Below are 23,102 nucleotides of genomic sequence, written 5' to 3'. Positions count from 1 at the left end.
CAAAGTGTCACCTAAAAGGAGAGAGAGAGAGGTAGAGCGCCGACAGGTCAGACACTCTCGCTTCTCTGCGTCTCTAAGAGTGTCGGAAAGTTGTCAACTACAAAAATGGAGAAATTAGCACTTTTTTAAAAGTTAAACGCGGTTCAACCAGTTGTGAATTCCGATCAATAGTCAGCGATGCGTCAAGTGTGAATTCTTCCCAGAAGCCAATCTCAGAAGGTGTTCGCCCACAGCGTCTGGGTCATTATGAAGACTGTGTGCAGTATAAATAATTGTTCTCCGTTGCATCTAACTCTCGTTTTTCTTGTTTTCGAACAACAATGGTAACAGTTAGAAAAATGTTATTTTTAACAAGAAAACAATTCAAACAATCTGAACAAGTCTTTCAAAAAGTCTAGCCTTCGTTTCATTCGACAATTCTCCATATTCATTCGACATCTTCAATTTCTTTGCTTTCTCGGCAGAGTCCATCTGAGATATGGTCTTCTCCATCAACATCTTCATTCCATATTTGTCAGCCATCCACATCAGCTTCTCATTGTTTATTTGGGAGACGGTCGCCAAGTGGTTTTCGACTTGACGGGTGACTGACGGCATGATGAAGCGGTCAGCAAGTTCCAGAAGTTTCTCGGCGGTGGGGTCTGGAGGATAAGGTTTATAGATAAGTACTTCTAAATGTGCGGCACTTTGTAAAATTGACCTAAATTTAAGCGGAGCACAAGTAATCAGAATGATTTACTCATTTTGTTAAAATGTGAGACTTGCCGCTCCTTTTGTGTCTAGTTTCCAAACGTCTTGGTTTCGAAACATCCAGTTTTGAATCGTCCCGGCACTCATTGAGTCAGTTTGAATTGGAACATGACCTATATCATTGAAAAGCTGAAAAACGCTGATTCCAAATATATATTCAGTTTATGCCCTGGAGACCTGGTATTCGAGAAAAACAGGGTCAATTAAATGCGAAAAAATCAACGTTTTTCAGAACTATGACCCCGTTTTTCTTGAATACCAGACCTCGAGGGTAAAAACTGAATAAATATTTGGAATCAGCATTTTCCCAGCTTTACAATGATATAGATAACGTCCCTTATTTCCAAAACGTTCCCTAGTTAAAAAAAAAAACACGCGACGCAGCCGCACCGCAGCGCAATAAGTAAAAACCATACCATTCGGAAACACATTCTTCGGATAGATTGTACTCATGAGTAACCCAAAATCCTTGAAAAAGATATCCTTGATCGGGACCTCATCCATTTGGCCTTCCTTGAAATTAGAAGAGAACAAGGCATTGAAGAAATCGGAGTGGAGGGAGAGGAACTGGAAAAAAGGAAAAAAATTGGAAACATTCGGCTATGGGTTTACTAGGAAAGGCCATGGAGTCAATTTAGATATAAGGGATGTCCCATATATCATTGTAAAGCTGAGAAAACGTTGATTCCAAATATATATTCAGTTTTTGCCCTGATGGGATCAAAGTTGCGACCCTTGATCTCATTTTTCTCGGATACCAGACCTTGAGGACCAAAACTGAATATAGTTTTGGAATCAGCGTTTTCTCAGCTTTCCAATGATATAGATCACGTTCCTTACCTCCAAACTGACTTCAAGACCTTCCCTAGTTAGTATACTCACCGACTTATTCACATGCAGCTTCTTGTCTCCAATCACTAAAACTGCGTCATTCTTCTCCGATGCTTCAAACATCTCCTCATAACTTAATTCCTCCGGATACTTATGTGGAGTCAAGCTGAACTCGAACGTCGCTTTGAAATCATCGAACGATGTATCTTTCTTGATAACTTTCTCGATAACTTGATGCTCACTTGTCAAGTCGACTTCAACACGTACTGGTGGTTGTTCAGTATTGTTGTCATAGTAAGTAACGAGAATATATCCAGTGAGCCCATTGATTCCTTTCAACTTTTTCAGTTCTTGCCAATTGAAGCTCCAGGAGAGGCAAGCGGATGATAGTTTATCAATCATAGAGCATCGCCAGATACTGAACAAAAAATTAGATATTAATGTGTGGAGCTGGAGCGTTCCATCCACCGAGTGACAGTAAAATCTGGTATGAAAAGAAGTGCCGGCCTAGAATCCGTCAACTCGGCCATATCGCACAACGAAAATGACGCCAATGCTGAACCAAATGCTACCGTAATATTTTGGTCGGGAAATTTTTAATTTAACTTAATTACGGTTGCACTAGTTTCAGCTGTGTCGGATGATATCATTTTTGTAGTTCACGATGACCGAGTTGTTGGATCCTAGGCCACGACTTATTTTTCCGATTTTGAAAATGTATCATTGGAAAGCTACCGCCAGTTTCAACTTTTCAACTCACCATTTCAGGCCACTAGTTTCAGAAATGTCAAGGACCGAGTTACTCGCTCCTGCTTGTTTTTTAGTATCCAATTTGTAAGTTATTGGTGTCTCCGTCATGGTCTAGTAGTCTACCTGAAAACTAAGGTTGTGTATGTACAGTACCGCTATAAAGGTTATCAACTTTGGCCGTTTTCAGTAGAAAATGACCAAGTTTGACAGTGTATTTCGGTGTCACTTGATTGTTCGGCAAACTCAAGTTCATATGGGTTGCACAGAGCAAAAAAAACATCATTTTTGTAATTGACTATTTTTTTGTAGGGGCACTATCTTGAAAGTTACAGGTTGGCAAAGTTTTTTTTCGGGTTTCAGAGAGAAATTACTTTGACAACCTGTAACTTCCATGGTAGTGCCACTACCAAAAAAAGGTCATTTACAAAAATGGTGTGATATTTTTGCTCTGTTCAACCCGTACAAAATTGAGTTTACAGGACATCCATGTGACATTGAAATACACTATCAAAAATGGTCATTTTCAGTTGATAACCTTGTGAGCGGTACTGTAATTTCATGAAAAAAAGCAGACTTGCAACGGGCCGGGCCGGGCCGGGCCGGGCCGGAATGAAAATTTCTAGGGCCCGGCCCGGCCCGGCCCGGTGGGCCCGGAAGTTCAGTACTGAAAAAAATTCAAATTTTTTTTTCGAAAATTTCCCGATTTTTTTTGAAAAATATTTCTTAAAAACAATTTTTTGTAGGTTTCGAAGGTTTTTGAAAAATATACTTGAGGAAAAATATGAAAAATTTTCAGAAAATAAATTTTTGGACAAAAAATTGTAGTGAAAAATGTTCAAAAATTCAAATCCGGGCCGACCGGGCCGGGCCGGGCCGGGCCAAGCCGGGCCGGAATCTTGCAAGTCTGAAAAAAAGTTTGAGTCATGAAAGTAAAATCAAGAGGAAAAAATTGAAAGACTGGCCACTCTTACTCACAACAGCTGCCATCTTTCTTCTTGACCGGCGCCGTGTACCCCTGGTAAAAGATACTAGACGCAGACAATCCAATGAATCACATCTTTGCAACAAGACAAAGGTCATCTCTCCGTCTCTATCTCTCTTCTCTCTTCTTCTTTTTTACGATTCGTATTGCTCAGTTTAAAATTGATTCTTTCTATCTATCCTAAAAAGTTTTACTTTCAAGCTTCAGAACAACATGGTGTACGAAATCATCACGTACAAGTCTGCTGAAAAAACTACAAACAGTAAGGAACTGATTTCACTAGATACCAGCACAACAAATGGATTGGTGTGGTGAGTTTCTCTTTTTTTAAAGTTTTAGTTCCCAGGAAAAAGTTAAGTTACAAACTTTAATACACTGTTATACACTGCCCGACATAAATATACACTTTTTGTGTGTTTTTGTGAGTAATATACACTTTTTGTGAGTGGCTCTATACTTATGTCGGATAGATTGAAGCCATTTTTCACATTTTTTCGATTTTTCCAAAAACAAAGAGGCAGAGTTAAAATGTTTTGCATGCAACATTTTTCAGCTAATAAATGTAAATTTTTGCCATTCTGAAAACTTCCTGATGTATCATCATTTTTGTGAGATAGTCGATAATCACAAGTGGCTCTATATTTATGTCGGGCAGTGTAGTCTCAAGAATTGTTCCATGGTATCAACCTTCTAGTTTTAGCAATGAAACTTTTAGCCCAAATATTGCGGTTCTAGGAGCTACGATGCAAAATTGAAGCGCAGATTCTTAATCAGCGTAAAATTTGCAACAAGATGGGATATGTGTTAATAGAAAGTTTATTTTTGTTTTCAAGGAAAAAAAGTTTTATCGGAACAATTTTTTTTAATTTCACATACCGTAAAACCTATGATACAGGCTAGCAAGAGATTAGAGCATCCTATCTCGGCTGTGTTTGAAGATATAAACTGAAGAAGTCTTCTATGAATGTAAAGCTATTTTGTTAGTTAACAGCTTTTTGCTATTTCCTTTGAAAACCGAGAAATACCGTTGCAAACAGGCACCGCTTGGTCCTCGTCTAATACAGGTTTTACAGTATTTAATAGAAATTAAGCCATTCTCAACAAAATTCAGCAAAATCCTCTTGAAAAATTGCCCTCGGCTTGAATTCGGTCAATTTTTGGAGTGCCTGGGAATAAGAGGGTGTCCCAACAAAATCCTTTTGATAAATAACTATATTTCTCTGCGTCTCTCGTTTTCTAACGCTATTCTTTTTACGTTTCGACAAATTGCAGTTGTAAGAAAAGCGCTGTATTGATAGAGGAAATACGATAAACTTTGTTCGAATACAAACTCTAAATTTCCTTTTAAAATGTTATAAATTTTACCTTTTTCAGTGTGATGAAAGCCTCCGCTGGCCAAATGTCTCAAATGTCCTGGACTTTCATTTGGGAAAAGCTGAAGCCTGAACGAGTCATTGGGTTTACTGGAGAGATCATTGTCAAGAAACCACAAGAGCTAACTGTTCCGGTGGATATCTCCACGGAAAAACAAAAGGTGTCACAAGTTTTCTTCAAGCTGACTGACCCAGAGAAGTTCCAATTCGAATTCTCTCTTCTCCCAATATTTTGCACCGAAATTTACGACGAGATGTTCCTTCCATCGGAGAAAAATGATGCGATTCTCGAAGTCGGTGGCGTCAAGTTGAACGTTAATAGAACGGTCAGACCATGCTTTCCAGAATTCCAGAATTGGAATTGAAAGTTGATTGCAGTTCCTCTCCTACCACTCGGACTACTTCAGTGCTCTATTCTCCTCTAATTTCAAGGAAGGCCAAATGGATGAGATCCCGATTAAGGATGTGTCCTATGAAGAAATCGGGTTACTTTTTAGCACGATCTACCCAAAAGCCACTTTTCCAAATGGTGAGTTTTTGAGATTTGCCTAAATTCTTACAATCTATTTCAGACAAAACCGTGCCAAAACTCCTCGAGCTCGCTGATCGATTCATGATGCCTTCTGTAATCCATCACGTCGAATATCATCTTCTGAACAACACCAAAATCAACAATGAGAAGTTGATTTGGATGGCTGATAGGTATGGAATGGAGTTGCTGTTGGAGAAGATGATTCGAGAATTGGATAGCATGGCGAAGGCGAAGATGTTGAAGGACTCTCCAGACTATGGGGAGTTGTCTGACCAGGCAAAGGGAAAGATTTTGGATAAGGTTATGGTGATCATCGATTTGGTACAACGAGGAGTTCAACAAAATGTTCAACAAGATGTTCCGCGGCTTCTGTTTTAAAACAAACTTTGATGACCTAAACTTCAAAAACGATTGCCCTCTTTTAACCAATCTGTTCTCTATCTCTCATTTCTTGTTTCCCCCTTGGCCTTCAATGTTTCATATGCTTCAATGTTCCAACAAGACAACGGTCAGCACCCTCTCATTCTCCTCGCTCTTTCCCTCCTTTTCAATTCAAAACGATTTGTATTGCCCGTCTCTCGATATCACATCTTCTATCTTCTTCCCCATTGCTCACTCTTAAATTTTCCTTACCGTCCTTTTCTTTTCTGTTACAACATTTTCTATTTTGTTTTCAAGTTGGAAAATGTTTCAACCCTCATTCCTTTATATAAAATGTTCCAGTACATGCATGCTAAATATAGTTTAAGCCTTTTTTGGTAAATTACAGTTGTTTTATAACTATAAAACATGAACAATTGAGTAAAAATTGAGCATCATAGTTTTTTGAATTCAAAAATTCAAAAAAAAAATTTTCGAAAGTCTTGATTTTCAATTGGAATTGTCTGAAGTATCATAATTTTGAAATAAAAAAAGTGACATGAGTTCCACCTTTAAAGAAACCACTGACAAAACTCTCATAAAATTTACACAAAAATTTTACACAAACACAGAATTTTCACCTGCTCCGTTTTCACAATTACAATTTTTTTGATTTCTTATGCTCCAGAAAATAAAATAATATATCCTTATGCCGGCGAATCATATTTTTTTCAACAAGACAAAGGTCATCTCTCCTTCTCTATCTCCCTTCTCTCTTCTTCTCTTTCACAATTCGTATTTCTCAGTTTAAAATTGATTATTTTTTATTTCCTACAAAGTTTCACTGTGAAGCTTCAGAACAACATGGTGTACGAAATCATCAAGTACAAGTCTGCGGAAAAAACTACAAACAGTGTGGGTATGGTTACACTTGATACCAGCACAACAAATGGATTAATGTGGTGAGTTTCTAAATTTTTTTGTTGTTTTAGTTCTCAGAAAAAGTAAAAAAGGGAAATTTTAAAAATAAATTTAGATGTTGTATTCGACTAAAATTTATCGCATTTCCTCTATTAACACAGCGCTTTTCTAGCAACTGCGCTCTACCGAAACGTAAAAAGAATATAGGATTTTGCTGAATCTTGTTAAGAATGGCGGAGCATGTTTGCAGCGGTATATCTCGGTTCCCGATGGAAATATCAAAAAGCTGCTAACTGACATAAAATAGCTTAATGTTCATAGAATATTTTCATACCATTGAAGACAGCCGAGATTAACGGTATGTAAAATTTTTGAAAACTTGTTCCGATAGAACGGTTTTTTTCCTTTCAGTGTGATGAAAGCCTCCACTAGCCCAACTTCTCGTATGTCCTGGGCCTTTTCTTGGGAAGAGCTAAAAGCTGAACGAGTCATTGGGTTCACTGGAGAGATCATCGTCAAAAAACCACAAGAGCTAACTGTTCCGGTGCATATCTCCACGGAAAAACGAGAAGTGGCGCAAACTTTCTCCGAACTGACTGACCCCATGAAATTCCAATTCGAATTCTCTCTTCTCCCAATTCTCTGCACCGAAATTTACGACGAGATGTTCCTTCCATCGGAGAAAAATGATGCGATTCTCGAAGTCGGTGGCGTCAAGTTGAACGTTAATAGAACGGTAAGATCTTGTTTATTTCGGAATTAAAGAAAATAAAAGCAACTTTCAGTTCCTCTCCTACCACTCCGACTACTTCAATGCTCTATTTTCTTCAAATTTCAAGGAAGGAAAAATGGATGAGGTGCCGATTAAGGATGTGTCCTATGAAGAGATCGGGTTGCTTTTTAGCACGATCTACCCGAAAGCAACTTTCCCAAATGGTGAATTTTGGAGATTTGCCTAAATTCTTACAATCTATTTCAGACAAAACCGTGCCAAAACTCCTCGAGCTCGCTGACCGATTCATGATGCCTTCTGTAATCCATCACGTCGAATATCATCTTCTGAACAACACTAAAATCAACAATGAGAAGTTGATGTGGATGGCTGATAGGTATGGAATGGAGATGCTGTTGGAGAAGATGATCAAGGAATTGGATAGCATGGCAAAGGCGAAGAAGTTGAAGGACTCTTCAGACTATGGAGAGTTGTCTGATCAGGCAAAGGGGAAGATTTTGGACAAGGTGATGGTGATCATCGATTTGGTGCAACGGGGTGTTCAACAAAATGTACAACAAGATGTTCCGCGGCCCCGGTTTTAAAACAAATTTTGAAGACCTGAACTTCAACAATGATCACCCTCTTTTCATCTACCCCTTTGTTCTCTATCTCTCATTTCTCGTTTTCCCCCTTGCCCTTCAATGGTTCATCGTCTCTAAATATCGCATTGTCCCTCTTCTTTTTCGTCGCACACCCTTAAATTCTCATTGCCGCCGTCTTCTTTTCTATAACACTATTTTTCTATTTTGTTTCCATGTTAGAAAATGTTTCAATGTTTGAAATCATTCTTTTATATACATATTCTTTTATATAAAATTCTGCGGTATTTTTCTTGGGATACCTGCAAAACCTGCGTTTATTACTGATTACTTTAATTGTTATAAGTTTTCCGACCAAATTAGTTATTAACAAATACATCTTACTTTTTAATGAACCCTGAACTACTTAATTATCATTAAAATCGGTTTAAAAATACGTTCTTCTTTTCATACCGATTTTGGTAATAATATAACTATTATACATATCTTTAAACATTTTTATTTAAGATTCTGGAGGAATGGAGAATACGACTTTTGAATATAGCAGTGCCAACACGGTTATCGATATCGGACTACTGGATACAAGCGATGTAGAAGGGTTGAAATGGTAATTTTTAATTCAAGTACAAAATATGCAGTTATTGTCAAAACCATTCTTGTCAACCGGGCCGAAACGGGCCAACACGGGCTGGCTCGTAACTCGCGTCAAAATGAACATTATGAGCTGAAAAATATACCAAAATATAAATCTCAACGAGTTCTATGTCCGTGACCTACTACGGACCGGATGGCTATTCGTTTATGTGCCGCGGGCCAGGCTAGAATGGCCATTTTTGCGTTTTTGGCACTTTTTCCCGGCCCGCGGCACATTAACGAGTAGCCATCCAGCCCGTAGTAGGTCACGGACATAGAACTCGTCGAGATCTACATTTTGGTATATTTTTCAGCTCATAATATTTATTTTGGCACGAGTTATGAGCAGGCCCGCGTCGGCCTGTTTTGGCCCGGTTGGCAAGATGGTCAAAACAAAAAAGTTCCGACAATAATAATAATAACGTGGAATGTTCAGTGAATGCACGTTCTCTGACAATAATGTGAGATGGAAATTCGACTGGGATGAGTTGAAGCCACACGGAGTATTCGGACTCACTGGACATATCAAAGCAACAATTCGTGGTCAAGTGCACACCGTTAATGTAGATGTTAAAAACCCTGTCAACACTGTCCTATTCCGTTATTCTCAAGATAATATTTTCTTTACCACTTACGAACCATTTAACTTCAAATATGCTCTGGTCGCCCGTTATCTTCCAATCAAACAGTATGATGCCCTTTTTCTGCCTTCCGATTTTACTGATATCGTTTTAAAGGTAGAAGACAAAACGCTTCATGTCAACAAAGTGGTGAGTATGTTTTCTTCAAAATTATTCAACAAAAAAGAACAGATATTAGTTTTTTTGTACTTAACCAAAACCTTCTCAAACTCTCTTGAGCCTCCAACTTACTTTTTTATGGCCTTATGTGCACAGCAGAGTTGTACGGAATCCGGATTCCGGAAATTCCGGATTCCGGAATTCCGGATTTCTTTTGACATTCGGTTCCGGATTCCGGAGAATGAAAATCTTCATTCCGGTTCCGGATTCCGGATTACGGTTTTTTGAGTCTCCTTTTTCCGGCATCCTGAAGTTAACATTTTTGAATTTTTTTGAGTTTTAAAGACAACTGCATTACTTCTTTTTCGATTTTGAACTTCAAAAGTAGTTTAAAACTTTATCTATCATCGAAAACACTCGAAAAAATGACTTGGCCTTGCAAATTTATCGAAACATTCCGAATTCCGGATTCCGAAATTCCGGAATTCCGGGTTTTTTTTGTCACTCCGGATTCCGGATTCCGGATTCCGGAAACTGAAAAATGGCATTCCGTACAACTCTGGTGCACAGTATACTTCTGACGCCTTTCCCGTCGCGCTGACGCATTAAAATAACATTTTAAGAGGTAGGGTGCCGTGAAACTCTTTTGAAACTAAATGTGCACTCCTTCCCAACGATTTTGATATTCAAGTCGATAATCAAATTCCGAAACCTTAATAAGTACAGATAGTTTTTGTAAATAGCTATTTTCTGAAACTGTCTGAGTGTAACAAGGAAAGTACACGACGGACCCTGTTGAACTTTTTCTATAAATTTGACCATAAGTAATTACGACCCTGAGAATTCCAAATCTGCAAGAAAAACCTGAAAAATGTTCCCCTGTACCGAGTTATGAGCCGTCAAACTTTTCCTATGGTTAAGCATTTTGACACAAGGCACACGTTTTCCAACCATTGGTGGCGCAGGGGTTGTGGGTGCGTTTAGTTTGACGGCTCATAACTCAGTACAGGGGAACATTATGCGAGTTTTTCTTGCAGATTTGAAATCCTCAGGGTCGAAAATACCTATGCTCAAATTTATAGAAAAAGTTCAACTCGGTCCGTCGTTTACTTCTCTTGTTAGAGAAAAAATACAAACATTTTAGAGATAAACAATGCTTACAAGGGAAATCTTTGGAGACGCCACTTTCAAATGACCTATAAATTTGATTATATGTATTTTCGACTACGAGGAGTCCATTTCTGTAGTCGAAACCTGATAAATGTGTCTGTGAGCCGAGTTATGAGCACTCAAACTTTTCATATGAATAAGCTGGAATTCCGAATCGGTGAATAGTATACTTAAGATGTTCTCATTTTGGCGGCGTACGACCAAATTTATAGGGCATTTGAAAGCGGCGTCTCCACGGCCTCCTGCAGAGGCCCTCTCAAAGTACTGAGCGCAGTGCATTGAAAGGGCCTCCACTGGAGGCCGTGCGTCTCCAAAGCTACTACCTATTTTCTTTTTCAGTTCCTCTCGATTCACTCCGAATACTTCCGCGCACTCTTCTCAGAAAACTCCAAAAAAGGACAAATTAATGAGATTGAAATTATGGAAGCTTCTTATATAGATATATGTTTGCTATTCGGCACGATATATCCAGAAACCATCTTTCCAGATGGTATGTTAGCCAGATTGTCAATTTTCAAGTTCTAAATTTTCAGACAGCACTGTTGACAAGTTACTGGAACTTGCGGATCGCTTCATGATGCCGTCTGTAATCCGCCACGTCGAGTATCATCTTCTGAATAACACCAAAATCAAAAATGAGAAGTTGATGTGTTTGGCTGATAAGTTTGGCATGACGAAACTTTTGGACAAGACCATAAAGGAAATCAGAAGCATTCAAGAAGCAAAACTTTTAAAAACTTGTGAAGCGTGCAAGGAGTTGTCTGAAAGCACTAAAGCCAAGCTGTATCACAGATTAATGGAAATTATTTAGTTCTTTTTTGAGTTTTTTGTATAATTTTTTCTAAAAGTTTAGATATGGTTGCAAATATGCTCAAAATTAACTTCATTTTGTTTAGATTATTGCTAACTAAACTTTTTTGTTTTGATGAATTTTCTGTTGAATAAAGTATCAACTATTGGTAAGCTTGGCTGAATTGATATAATAGCCCAAATTAGCCGAAGAAAATTATCAAAAATTTGAGAAACATTATTTTTTGAATTTTTCAACTCTAAAAGCTTTCATTTCTAATTTTTACTCAATTGCACAGTCTCCCACACAGCGAAAAAGAACTGCAAGAAACGTGAAGCCGATTTTTTCACGTTTTAATTCAATTCTTTTATTTTTTGCACTGAAAATTCAGTTTTTTCAGATTTTTAGACTGCGCAATGGATGAAAAAAGGTCCCGTCCTACAGAATTGTAGAAAATAAAATTCTCTATCTTATGAGCCAAAGAACGTGAAATTTGGTCTGAAATTGACTTTTTCTATACAGAAAAACTGATTTTCAGAATATTGAGATTTTCTGCCATTTCATCCAATATTTTTTTTCGAAAAAATTGTAACAGTTTTGGAGCATCCTCAAGAACATTATGTGCAAGTTTTATTAGAAAACGTTTTCTACCAAAAAAGTTATATTCAATATTCTGAAAATCAGTTTTTCTGTATAGAAAAAGTCAATTTCAGACCAAATTTCACGTTCTTTGGCTCATAAGATAGAGAATTTTATTTTCTACAATTCTGTAGGACGGGACCTTTTTTCATCCATTGCGCAGTCTAAAAACCTGAAAAAACTGAATTTTCAGTGCAAAAAATAAAAGAATTGAATTAAAACGTGAAAAAATCGGCTTCACGTTCCTTGCAGTTCTTTTTCGCAATGTGGGAGACCGTGAATTGTTCATATTTTTTGGTAAAATTCTTAATTTTCACTTGTAATAAATGTCGAACTTATAACCTCTTGCAAGTTCTTCAAGGATGAGCCCATATAATTTCATTCTCTAGCGTTGCAAGAGCGCTTTACGGCAAGCTCCAGGTCAACTTTTAACTTCTTCAATTAATTAATTTTATCTTTCAGCTAATTGTCAAAGATTTTGCTAGAAAAAAGCTAAAAGCATGAAGTTTTGGAGTTGAGGTACATATTTTTCCATTTTGAAACAAATTTTCTGTTTGTTTACTGAAGTTCTGAAGTTTAGGTTCATTTACCGGGCCGGAACGTTTTCTCCAATTGAAAAACGTTTTCTCCAATTCAATATTTTTCTTTTTACGCGACACATGTCTGCTCGAGGCATTTGACTCCTCTAAGGTTGATTAATGATGGTAAATCGAATTGCTCCCTTGATTGTTGCAAACACCCTTCACTTTACACCATACCATTGCTCAGTCTAAAAATTGTGATCACTTTTTCTTCATTTTACCAAGTGATCCCTTTTAATGTTTTGATTTACTACCCCGTTAGCCTTATTTTGATGCCATTACTTGAACATTATTTTGCAATTCATTTCGAATTAAAGGAACATTAAAGAACAGAAATGGCTGATGACAATCACATCAAGGAACTCTTGTCTTCATCGGATAGTCTGATTCTCAAAACAGTCCTGTTCGATAGCCGGAAGGGACAGAAATGTGGTGCCATCTATGTGGAGTATCCAGTGGATTCGAGTAAGATATTGTAAAGTGGGCGGGGCTTATCTTACTGTGTTTCCAGATGGATCCCCGATATCTTCTGAATCTGAAATCACTACTCAAAACACAAAACGCGCCGGATTCAACATCTTTAACAAACACCAGTACTTGACGGCTTTCTACTCTCTTGGTCAGGCTCTAAAAGTTGGAAAAATTGACCAACTAACAATTCTGGAGGGGTTCTACCCGGCGGACTTCGATGCGTTCGTGGATGATTTTGAAACAAGTGGTCCGTTTGATGTTAAGCATCTGAAAATTGTGAATCTGAAGAAGGATTCGGTGATGGTGTTCATGAAGAATATATCCGCGGGTCTGGAGACGATTTATCTGGATGCAGAGGGTACCAACGATTTCCCGTTTGATGAGTTGATGGGTTTCCCCGTGGTGAGTTACTAATGTTGGGCATATGAACACGGATTTTGTGAGAAAAGGAAACTCACGCGGCGCAACCGCAACGCTCAATTCGAAGTGAAAATGGATAGATTCTCATAGATTCACAGAGCTCATCATGAAAACGAACAAAATAATTGCCGCTTGGTTCTTGTTGACATTATGTAACTTGTTCTGCTTCCTCATTATAACAGTCATCACAATACATATATTGTTATTGAAAAGTCATGAGGTTCGTATCAATGTCTCAGTTTTGAAGCGTCTGGTTTTGAAACGTCTCAGGACCATTTTTACGTTTAGAGAATATTATTTCGAGTATAAGGATTATATTTCTGCAATTAGAAATAAGTTAATGTTGACTGGGATTGAGTTATGACATAGCTATATACAGTACTGGCCATAAAAAATGCGACACTTGCAGTTTTCAGTTGAAAATGGTCAACTTTGTGAGTGTGACACGGCCTCCCTGATAGGCTCATCATATTGATTGTTCATGGAGTGTATAGATCACGAATACAGCTTCATTTTTGTAGTTGACAACTTTTTTGTACGGGCACATCCTAAGAAGTTATCAATTGTCAAAAAAATTTCTCGCAATTGTTGCCTTTTTTCAGTGCTAAAAGTAGAGCTTTTTACAAAGACTGCCTGTTACTTCTTGGGATGTACCTGTACAAAAAAGTTGTCAACTACAAAAATGAAGCTCTACCTTTATTCAGGATAGTTCATAAACAATCAATATTGTGAGGCTATCAGGGAGGCCGTGTCACAGTCATAAAGTTGAACATTTTCAACTAAAAACTGCAAATGTCGCACTCTTTATGGCCAGTACTTTATGTCCCTGGGACCAAAATTTTTTGAAAAGTCTCAACTCACCTGTTACAGTCCGACCACTTTCTAACTTCAAATTTTACAGTTCTGCAACTGTAAAACCATTCGAATCGATGCACTTTTGAACACGGATGCTGTTCCGACACTTGTGAAGGTATTCCTGGATTTCCAGAGCATTCCGATTATAACTATTTTCAGAAATGGATTGAAAACGACGCTGAAATCGACACCAAATTTCAGTATCTTGCAGCTGGAGATCACTCTGTTATGATGGAAAAATTAGTGGAAACCTTCTCTGATCATGTTGTGTAAGTTTCCTAAGAAGTCTGGATATATTTTTTAGATTTTTCTTAGCTCACTATTTTCTATTTTCAGATTTAAAACCGGAAGTCAAGCTAGAATCCGTACTAACATGGATTCAAAGCATATTCTCATTCAACTTTTCAATCGAGATTCCCGCAACTTTGTGGTCTGCTCAATCATTTCCTCTACTACCGTAGATTCAGAATATGACAATGATCTATCGTGGGGCAACGAGATGGGACGGAACCCAAAAATAAATCAGAGCGACTTGTCTTGGTATAAGAAGGAGATACCAGAGAATGACGCAGATGCGAAATTTTGGGCAGAACATGGGAAAGGTATAAGACAAGCAGCTTTCCTTATGCACTGATTGTGCTATGAACTTAAAATTATTCAATTTTTATATTGACTAATGAATAAATACTAGTTGAAATTTCAAAGCAATTTTTTAATTTTTTTTGTTTAGAATAATGCTAATTAACCTTTCTTATGTATTTTATTGTTTTTCTATTTAAAATCTAATAAATATTGTTTAACTTAAAAACCTTCTTGAAAATTAAAAACTGTCATTCTACACATTATTTTTCAGACTTAGTTTTCTCAATGAATTCTCCTTCGACTTTTTAGAATGTACTACCAAAAATGTAGCCCGATTTACGATTTATCATTTGTATAACAAAAAAATTGAGAAACAGCAGTTCTCAATTGTTGCAAGTGCGCTCCACGTTGAATTTAAGCTCATGCCACGTGGTAAAATTTGATTTCCTCAATTTATCCATTTCCTCCAACTTTTCGCTATTTTCAGCTAATTTTTTTTGTTCGAAATATATAGTAAAACTCTTAAAAAGAATTATTTATCTATTTTTCAGCAAAGTTTCAAAGACTTCGTTAGAAAAATAGTTTCAAAGGCATTGAACTTGTAGTAGAACTCTGAAAGTGCAGTAAAACTTATAGATCCACAGAAGAGTGTGCTCACCAGTGACAACCACATCGTAATCGAATAATACATATTCTGGAGGATCTGATAGAAAATCGTTTTGTAGACACTGGGGGTGAGTTCACTTCTTTTTCTTGAACTAACTAGGGAAGGTCATGGAGTAATGAGTCGCGACCCATATCACTGGAAAATAGGTCACTTTCCCATAACTCTACACTGACTTGGTGGCCTTCCCTAGTTAGTGCGCTTCCATGAGCTTCCTCGATACAGATATATTTTCTACTTTGTTAAACAGGAATTAGTATCTGAAATGTGCCAAAGTCATTCTGGATCTCAGAACTGCTCCACTTACATTTTGAAAAATCTCAAACATGAAAAAAATCTACTGCTTCTTTTTATGCAAATAACTTTTATCAAAGACAGAAGTTGCGAGTCCATCCCTGTTTGTACTCGATTGAACAGTGTGCACTCTCTAGCTTTCGGGCCCCTTTCATCTCATTGCTCTTCTATGATTCACCGTCTAACATTCATATTCATTTCCTGTGAATAGACGAGGCCCAGATTCGTAACAAAAATCTTCGGCTCTGCATGTTTTTTTAAATATTGCACAGTCTCCCAGCCTCCGAGTAAGAACTGCAAGGAAATTTTTGATCTACCCTCATGAAACGAAAAATTTGAGAAATTAGCAGGTCTAAAACGTTATTACTTTAATTTTTAGCGTAAAGCTCAAGGTCAGAAGTAAGAAAATTTAAGTTTTAGAATTATTCTGAGAGCATTATCCACCCATTCAATCCAAAATATTCTGGTTTCAGATACTATATAAGTCGAAAAGGAAATTTTTCATTTTGATTTCGGAAAAAATCTACGGGATTTGTTTATTTCTCAATATTATCTAGCGAATGATAGCTCAAATCGTGCTCCGGAGATTTTTACACATTTCTGTAGGACGGTTTTTCAATTTGCTCATTAGTTTTCGAGAAAATAACAAAAAATTGAAAGAAATTCGGAATTTGATCGATTTCTCAAAAACTAATGAGCAAATTGAAAAACCGTCCTACAGAAATGTGTAAAAATCTCCGGAGCACGATTTGAGCTATCATTCGTTGGATAGTATTGAAAAATAAACAAATCCCGTAGATTTTTTCCGAAATAAAAATGAAAATTACCATTTTGACCTGAAATAATATATAAAACCAGGACTTTTTGGATTGAATGGGTAAATAATGCTTTCTGAATAATTCTAAAACTACAATTTTCTCTTTCCTGACTTTGAGATTTCAGCTAAAAATCAAAGAAATAAATTTGTAGACCTGCTAATTTCTCAAATTTTTTCATTTAATGAGGGTAGATCAAAAATTTCCTTGCAGTTCTTTCTCGGAGTCTGGGAGACCATGTATTTTTATCTCTTATTTATAAACCAGCCTGGCTGCCGCGCCTTCGGCGCTTCATCCGGCTGGCCTCTTCTTATTTTCCTGTTTACCCTCTCACAAAAGTGTTCACGTGGCCGAATGGTTAACGCTCACGCCTGTCGCTGAAAGGGCGAGGGTTCGACTTTTGCCCATGGCGCACTCTCCCCTTTATTTCTCAAAAAACTGGCGGACATCCTGAAAAACAGACAGACAAATCCACAAACAGAGCCCACACGCGTTTTATATATAAGAATGATGATTTAAAAATGTGCCAATGGACAGTGCATATGCGCTCTTTCGAGCTCTAAACAGAAAGTTCTGGAGTGTGTTTCGAAATAGTTTCGTATTTTTTTCAGTATTTAAGTTATTTTATAGTAACACAAGTCGACTTCTTACTCTGCTTTTCAAAATTTTTGTGCGTCCAATATTGGACATGTCATTATTCAGTTCTTACTCTATTTATTTTAATTTTTTCACCACCCTAGACCCTTCTATTTCCACGAACGTATTAAAATAAATGGCTCCGCGACAATTCGCAACTGCGACATTCCGCAACTGCGACATTTCGCAACTCACGTAGGTTTCGCAACTGCGACAATTCGCAACCGTTCATTTCGCAACTGCGACATTCCGCAACTACGACGTTTCGCAACTGCGACATTCCGCAACTACGACGTTTCGCAACTGCGACATTTCGCAACTACGACGTTTCGCAACTGCGACATTTCGCAACTACAACGTTTCGCAACTGCGACATTTCGCAACTCACGTAGGTTTCGCAACTGCGACATTCCGCAACTACGACGTTTCGCAACTGCGACATTTCGCAACTACGACGTTTCGCAACTGCGACATTTCGCAACTACGACGTTTCGCAACCATAGAACTAGCAATAGTTTAACCTAGTTTTGTCTAAAAATGGGTCAGATAACTTTTTCTTCTATTTAATGTTTTCAAATATGTTCCCAGACCCTTCGGTTTCAACATTTTCAACTGACCTAAATATGCAAATGCGGTGTGGTTGCGAAACGCCGTGGTTGCGAAACGTCGCAGTTGCGAATTGTCGCGGAGCCAAATAAATGAATAAATACTTAAGTTTTCTGATGTCTATGTATCTTTCGTTCCTTCCCTGTCTTTTTAATCAATTTGTAGCATGGCTCATTGTTTTTGACTCATCGTTACTCATTGTTCTCATCGTCGTTCTTTTAACCTAAATTTATGCCAATACTTTTTCTATTTAGTTTGTGTTTCAGAATCAAGTCATGTCGATTGAAAGTGATCATTGCAAAGAGTGCGTCAGCGGCAACATTGAAGTTGTCAAAAAATTAGGAGAAGGATCGTTCGGATCAGTTTACCATGTGATGGTTGGAGAAAAAAAACGACATTTGGCAATGAAACAAATGTCTACAAATTAGTAAGCCAATGCTTTTATAGAAAACTGTAGTCTAGCTCGCCTGAAATCATAAGCCAAAGGTAGCAACAGTAAGGAAAAAAAGTTATCAACTTTGGCTGTTTTCAGTGGAAAATGACCAACTTTGAGAGTGTGCCATAGTAATTCTGATTGTCACACCGTGAACATTTTTAATAAATCATATAGATCGAACGTAGAGCTCCATTTTTGTAGTTGACAACTTTTTTGTACGGGCGGTCCCTAGAGAGTTATGGTCATTTTAAGAGGCCAGTTCAAAAATCGCACTATTTTCCACTGAAAATTGTCGATTTGAGGGAGAAATTACTTTGTCGATATGTAACTTGCTAAGGAGTGTCGGTACAAAAAAGTTGTCAACTACACAAATAGAGTTCTATTCTTGATCTGTATGATCCATTAAAAGTTTTCTTGGTGTGACACTCAGAATTATTACGGCACACTCTCAAAGTTGGCCAATTTCAACTGAAAACAGCCAAAGTTGATACCTTTTCGTCCGGTACTGTAACTGCGTGTGACAACCTGGAAGTTTTAAATTCTGAGATGCATTAAAGGCGTATTGTGGTCTATTGTGATATTTTTGTATCATAATGTATGAGTTTCGACGAGTTCATTTTCATACTTCAAGAATTTTTAAATTCGCTGCACAACCCGCTGAAAGCGAGCGCCGGAAAGTTTGATAAGTAAGAATGTTTTAGAAATTTTGGTAAAGTTGGATTTTTCCGTATTCTACTATTCCTGACGTGATTTTCAATAGTTTTCAGTGTTTTTCTATTAATGTTTGCCGTATTCTTTAAAATTTAACGAGGATTACAACAAAAATTATCGAAAATAGCGTCAAAATTCAAAAAATCCACCGCTCCCATTTTTTCCTTGGTCATCTCAATGACCAAACTTTCCGGCGCTCGCTCTCAGCGTCCTGAGAACCGAATTAAAAAATTCTTCAAGTATGAACATGAACTGGCCGAAATACATCATTATAGGAAAATATCACAACAGACCCTATTACGATTTTAATATTCAGAAACCTTATTTTTGAATGGTGGTATGTCTTTCAAGAACGTCCCCTTTTCAAAACTGTTAAGAAAATACTTGAGGGAGAGAGAGAGAGAGGAATAGCCATGAAATTGGGGAACGAAAGTATTTAGTACGACCGTTACGGATAGTAAAAAAAGGAAAATGTAAGTACAAAAAATAAGAAGAATGGTTTCTGCCATGTCGGAGAAATAGGGGCGGGATGAGAGAAATATAGATAGAAAGAAGTATTGTTACAATAACAGAAACAGAACAAAGGGGGCAAAGGGGGCAAAAAGCTAACAAATAAAGAATGACGAATAGATTGAGGAGAGAATTTGAGGGTTGAAATATAACAGAAGAAAATAGAAGTAATATAATAAAAAAACATATTGTGAGAGTTTTGGAAAGGCGACAGTCCTGGAAAGACATATTAGAAAACCGATATTGTCGCACTATGACAGTAGTAACCGTTAAAACCTCTATAAGAACGACACTTTTTGTAGAAGGTAGTCAGTACCAATTTTCACGTATGATTGAAAATGACTTGAGTATCAGTCAACAGCGTTTGTAATCACATTCATTTCAGTTCGAATATTTTCATTGACTGCAAAGAAGCCATCCGAGTTGCGCATAAAAATGTGATTGCTTTCTTCTGGTGTTCATGGATGAAACACGAAAATGGAACAGAAGGCCATTTGAACATTTTCATGGAGCTGTGCATGGAAAAGAATCTAAGTGATTGGATAGATGAAAATAAAACTGTCGAAAGCCGTAACTTAGAGGACATGAAGTTTTGGATCAAGCAGATTCTCAGTGCACTAGACTGGTTCCACGCAATAGGACTGATTCATAGAGACCTAAAGCCAGCCAACATCTTTTTTGCACGTAACTCTGTTTATGGAGCAAGAGGGACGCTCAAAATTGGAGATTTAGGAATGATTAAAATTCGGGAGCATCAAGAAAGTCTTAAACCAGATGAGAACGGATTATATCCACCACTATATCCACCACTTGAAGTTGGTGAACACAAATACTGGTACGGAACCGAGGAGTATGCGGCACCGGAACTATTGAGTACAAATCCTTATAACAACAAAGTGGATGTATTCTCATTGGGAATGATTGCTGCTGAACTGATATGTCCATATAAAAACGAGGGATATGGGTATACTGTCAGAAAAGCGTTCAGAGAAGAAAAAATTCCGAAGGGCTTCGAAGGTTTCCCGGATGAAATAGTTAGTTCATTTGAACTGAACTGGTCATTTGAACTGAAGCTTAATTTATTACTTTTAGAACGATTTCTTGTCAAAAGCTACGAAACGAAATCTGAAGGACCGCCTATTTGCTCGTGAACTTTTGGAGCATCCGTTTTTGTCAAATGTAAGTTACATTATCGGTAGTTTAAATTTGAAATTGAGGCAGTGCTACTGGGGCAGTTGTTCATTGTGGTCGTATCGGTAATTTAAATTTTGACATTGAAAGTGTGCTATACAGCGGGACATACCGTACTGGCAATAAAGAATGCGACACAGGCAGATTTTAGTTGAAAATGGTCAACTTTGTGAGTGTGACACGGCCTCCCTGATAGCCTCACAATATTGATTGTTTATGGACTATACATATCAGGGTTGGGAAATTCCGGGCCGGGCTGACGAGCCGGGCCGGGCCGGGCTGACAGAAATTTTTTGCCGGCCCGGCCCGGTCGGCCCGGTCGGCCCGGATTCATAAAATGTGCACAATTTTTTCACAAATTTTTTTGAAATTTTCATTAAAAAATAATAAAAATGCTCCAAAATTCTCGTACACTTCAGTTTTTTATCGATATTCCAAAACAGTCGAAAATTCGACCTTTTTGCAAAAAAAAAACTCAAAATTTTTTCAAAAAATTTCAAATTTCTACAGGAGCCGGGCCGGGCAGGCAGGCGGGCCGGGCCGGGCCGAGGAAAATTTTTCAGTCGGCCCGGCCCGGCCCGGCCCGGCCCGGAATTTCCCAACCCTGATACATATCACAAGCAGAGCTTTATTTTTGTAGTTGACAACTTTTTTGTACGGGCACATCCTAAGAAGTTATCAATCGTCAAAGAATTATATTGAAAATGTTGCTCTTTTTCAGTGCTAAAATGAGACATTTTTGATCTGTTTACATTGACTGCCTGTAACTTCTTAGGATCTTGGGATGTGCCCGTACAAAAAGGATGTGCCCGTACAAAAAAGTTGTCAACTACAAAAATGAAGCTCTATTTGTGATCTATGCACTCCATAAACAATCAATATTATGAGACTATCAGGGAGGCCGTGTCACACTCACAAAGTTGACTATTTTCCACTAAAAACAGCAAGTGTCGCATGCTTTATGGCCAGTACTGTAACTAAGGAGCCCACTTGAAATTTTTGAATATCAATTGATAATTCTTCAAGTATGTTTTGATGTGTCAATAAATTACATTTAAGAACTTCAATATGTTGCACATATAAACTACTACACCTCTCTGTTTTCGAAAAATAAAAATAAAATCTGAAAATTGGCTTCAATCTAGTAATATTCAGACTTTTTCGATTTTCCAATTTTCGATTTTTTGTGCAACATTTTGGAATTCCTAAATGTAATTTGTTGACATATCAAAACGTACTTAAAGTATCATCAATTTTGTGAGATATTCAAAATTTTCAAGTGGCTCCATACTTATGTGTATTTTTTGATTTATTGAATCCGAGACTGAGGTCGCCGCGGGGACCAGAAGTTCAAAAGTATTATAATATAGCTTCTTAGTTTTTCCGTGTCACTGGAAATATGGTATTGATTAGGAAAATTGCACACTTCTTTTATATTAGATTATTTGTTCTGCCGCTGTAAAACTAAAATTGACTGAATCAACACAGACTTGTATTTTCAGGTTCCTACGCTTGAACAGGAATTGAAGAAGAACTTTTGCGAAAACAATCCACAATGTTTGTTAGTAGATGAAGCATTTGTTCGAGTGGGATTTGCTGAGAAAGCGTTCAATAAACTCAAAGCCATCCAAATATCCGACAATGATGAAGTGAAACTGGTCGAGAAAGTCGTAAAGATGCAAATGATTTTGGCTGGTTCTGCAGAAGAAACGGTTTATTGCGAGAAATGCTCCATTGAAAACATTAATGATTATTTGTCGGATTTGATCTATTATGGAGAGCGAACGAAGCATATGAAAGTAGCTTGTTTCGGTTTGGAAACTACTTCATTCGATGCAGTGAAGACCAGCTACACGTCTGCGCACGTGAAGCTGATACCATCGTTCAAAGTGTGGCTGGAAGATGAGTGTCGAGAATGGATGAAGTCCATGTTGGAAGAGAACAGTGAAGAACTTGTGTTCTCAAATGGAAACCAACCACTGCGTTGGATCACAAGAGAAGATTCTGGAAGCTCTACATCTCAAGAACAAGGACAAGAAATTGAACGCCTCCTGGCAACTTTTGAACGTCTCCTGACTACGGAAACTGTTGTCAATGAGCCTTTGACAACCACCAAGTTTCAGAAAGCTGAGAATAATACTGATGAAATCACTTCAATCAAAGCATATCTTCGCTTTCTTCTGGGAGCATGCAAGTTCATCACGAGTTGGGGAAAAGAAGATTTCGACATTGACTTATTGAATGATATCGATGGATTCTCTGGAATGTACATCACCAACAACAGTTTCGTTCTACCAACGTTCGAAGTGTATCGAATGCAGCCAATTGAGCATTGGGAGTCGTGGTCTGAAATCGTGTGGCCTGCGTGGTGGAAGGAAGAATCTGAAAATGAAGCTGATGACAATAAAACGGATTTAACGGCACCGTTTCCCTGGCAAGATATACTGAACAGATCACCTCGCGATTCGGTTACATACTTACTTTAATTAACACAGGTAATCACGAGGCTCGCAAAAGTTCTCTATCGTTTTGAGAGGTAGTGGAC

At 37.7% G+C, this 23,102-nt stretch overlaps 3 protein-coding genes across 3 annotated transcripts; 2 read left to right on the top strand and 1 right to left on the bottom strand.

Moving 5' to 3' along the window:
- Positions 1 to 363: 363 nt before the first annotated feature.
- Positions 364 to 2,439, bottom strand: GCK72_004081 (uncharacterized protein; the record flags this gene model as incomplete). Its single annotated transcript, XM_053724453.1, has 4 exons — positions 364 to 641; positions 1,167 to 1,317; positions 1,633 to 1,999; positions 2,342 to 2,439. 4 exons carry the CDS (start codon positions 2,437 to 2,439, stop codon positions 364 to 366), a joined length of 894 nt encoding a protein of 297 aa, XP_053588647.1.
- A 6,435-nt stretch (positions 2,440 to 8,874) lies between these two features.
- Positions 8,875 to 11,167, top strand: GCK72_004080 (uncharacterized protein; the record flags this gene model as incomplete). The annotated part of the gene is made up of 3 exons (XM_053724452.1): positions 8,875 to 9,216; positions 10,696 to 10,846; positions 10,890 to 11,167. 3 exons carry the CDS (start codon positions 8,875 to 8,877, stop codon positions 11,165 to 11,167), a joined length of 771 nt encoding a protein of 256 aa, XP_053588646.1.
- A 6,817-nt stretch (positions 11,168 to 17,984) lies between these two features.
- GCK72_004079 (uncharacterized protein) lies at positions 17,985 to 23,043 on the top strand (the record flags this gene model as incomplete). The annotated part of the gene is made up of 4 exons (XM_053724451.1): positions 17,985 to 18,136; positions 19,752 to 20,400; positions 20,459 to 20,545; positions 22,060 to 23,043. The coding sequence occupies 4 exons, from the start codon at positions 17,985 to 17,987 to the stop codon at positions 23,041 to 23,043; spliced, it is 1,872 nt and encodes a 623-aa protein (XP_053588645.1).
- Positions 23,044 to 23,102: the final 59 nt, after the last annotated feature.

The sequence above is a fragment of the Caenorhabditis remanei genome, chromosome II (genome assembly GCF_010183535.1).
Source record: "Caenorhabditis remanei strain PX506 chromosome II, whole genome shotgun sequence".
Taxonomy (NCBI): Eukaryota; Metazoa; Nematoda; class Chromadorea; order Rhabditida; family Rhabditidae; genus Caenorhabditis; species Caenorhabditis remanei.
Note: the sequence above shows the minus strand (reverse complement) of the source record. Positions and strands in the feature narration are given on the sequence as shown.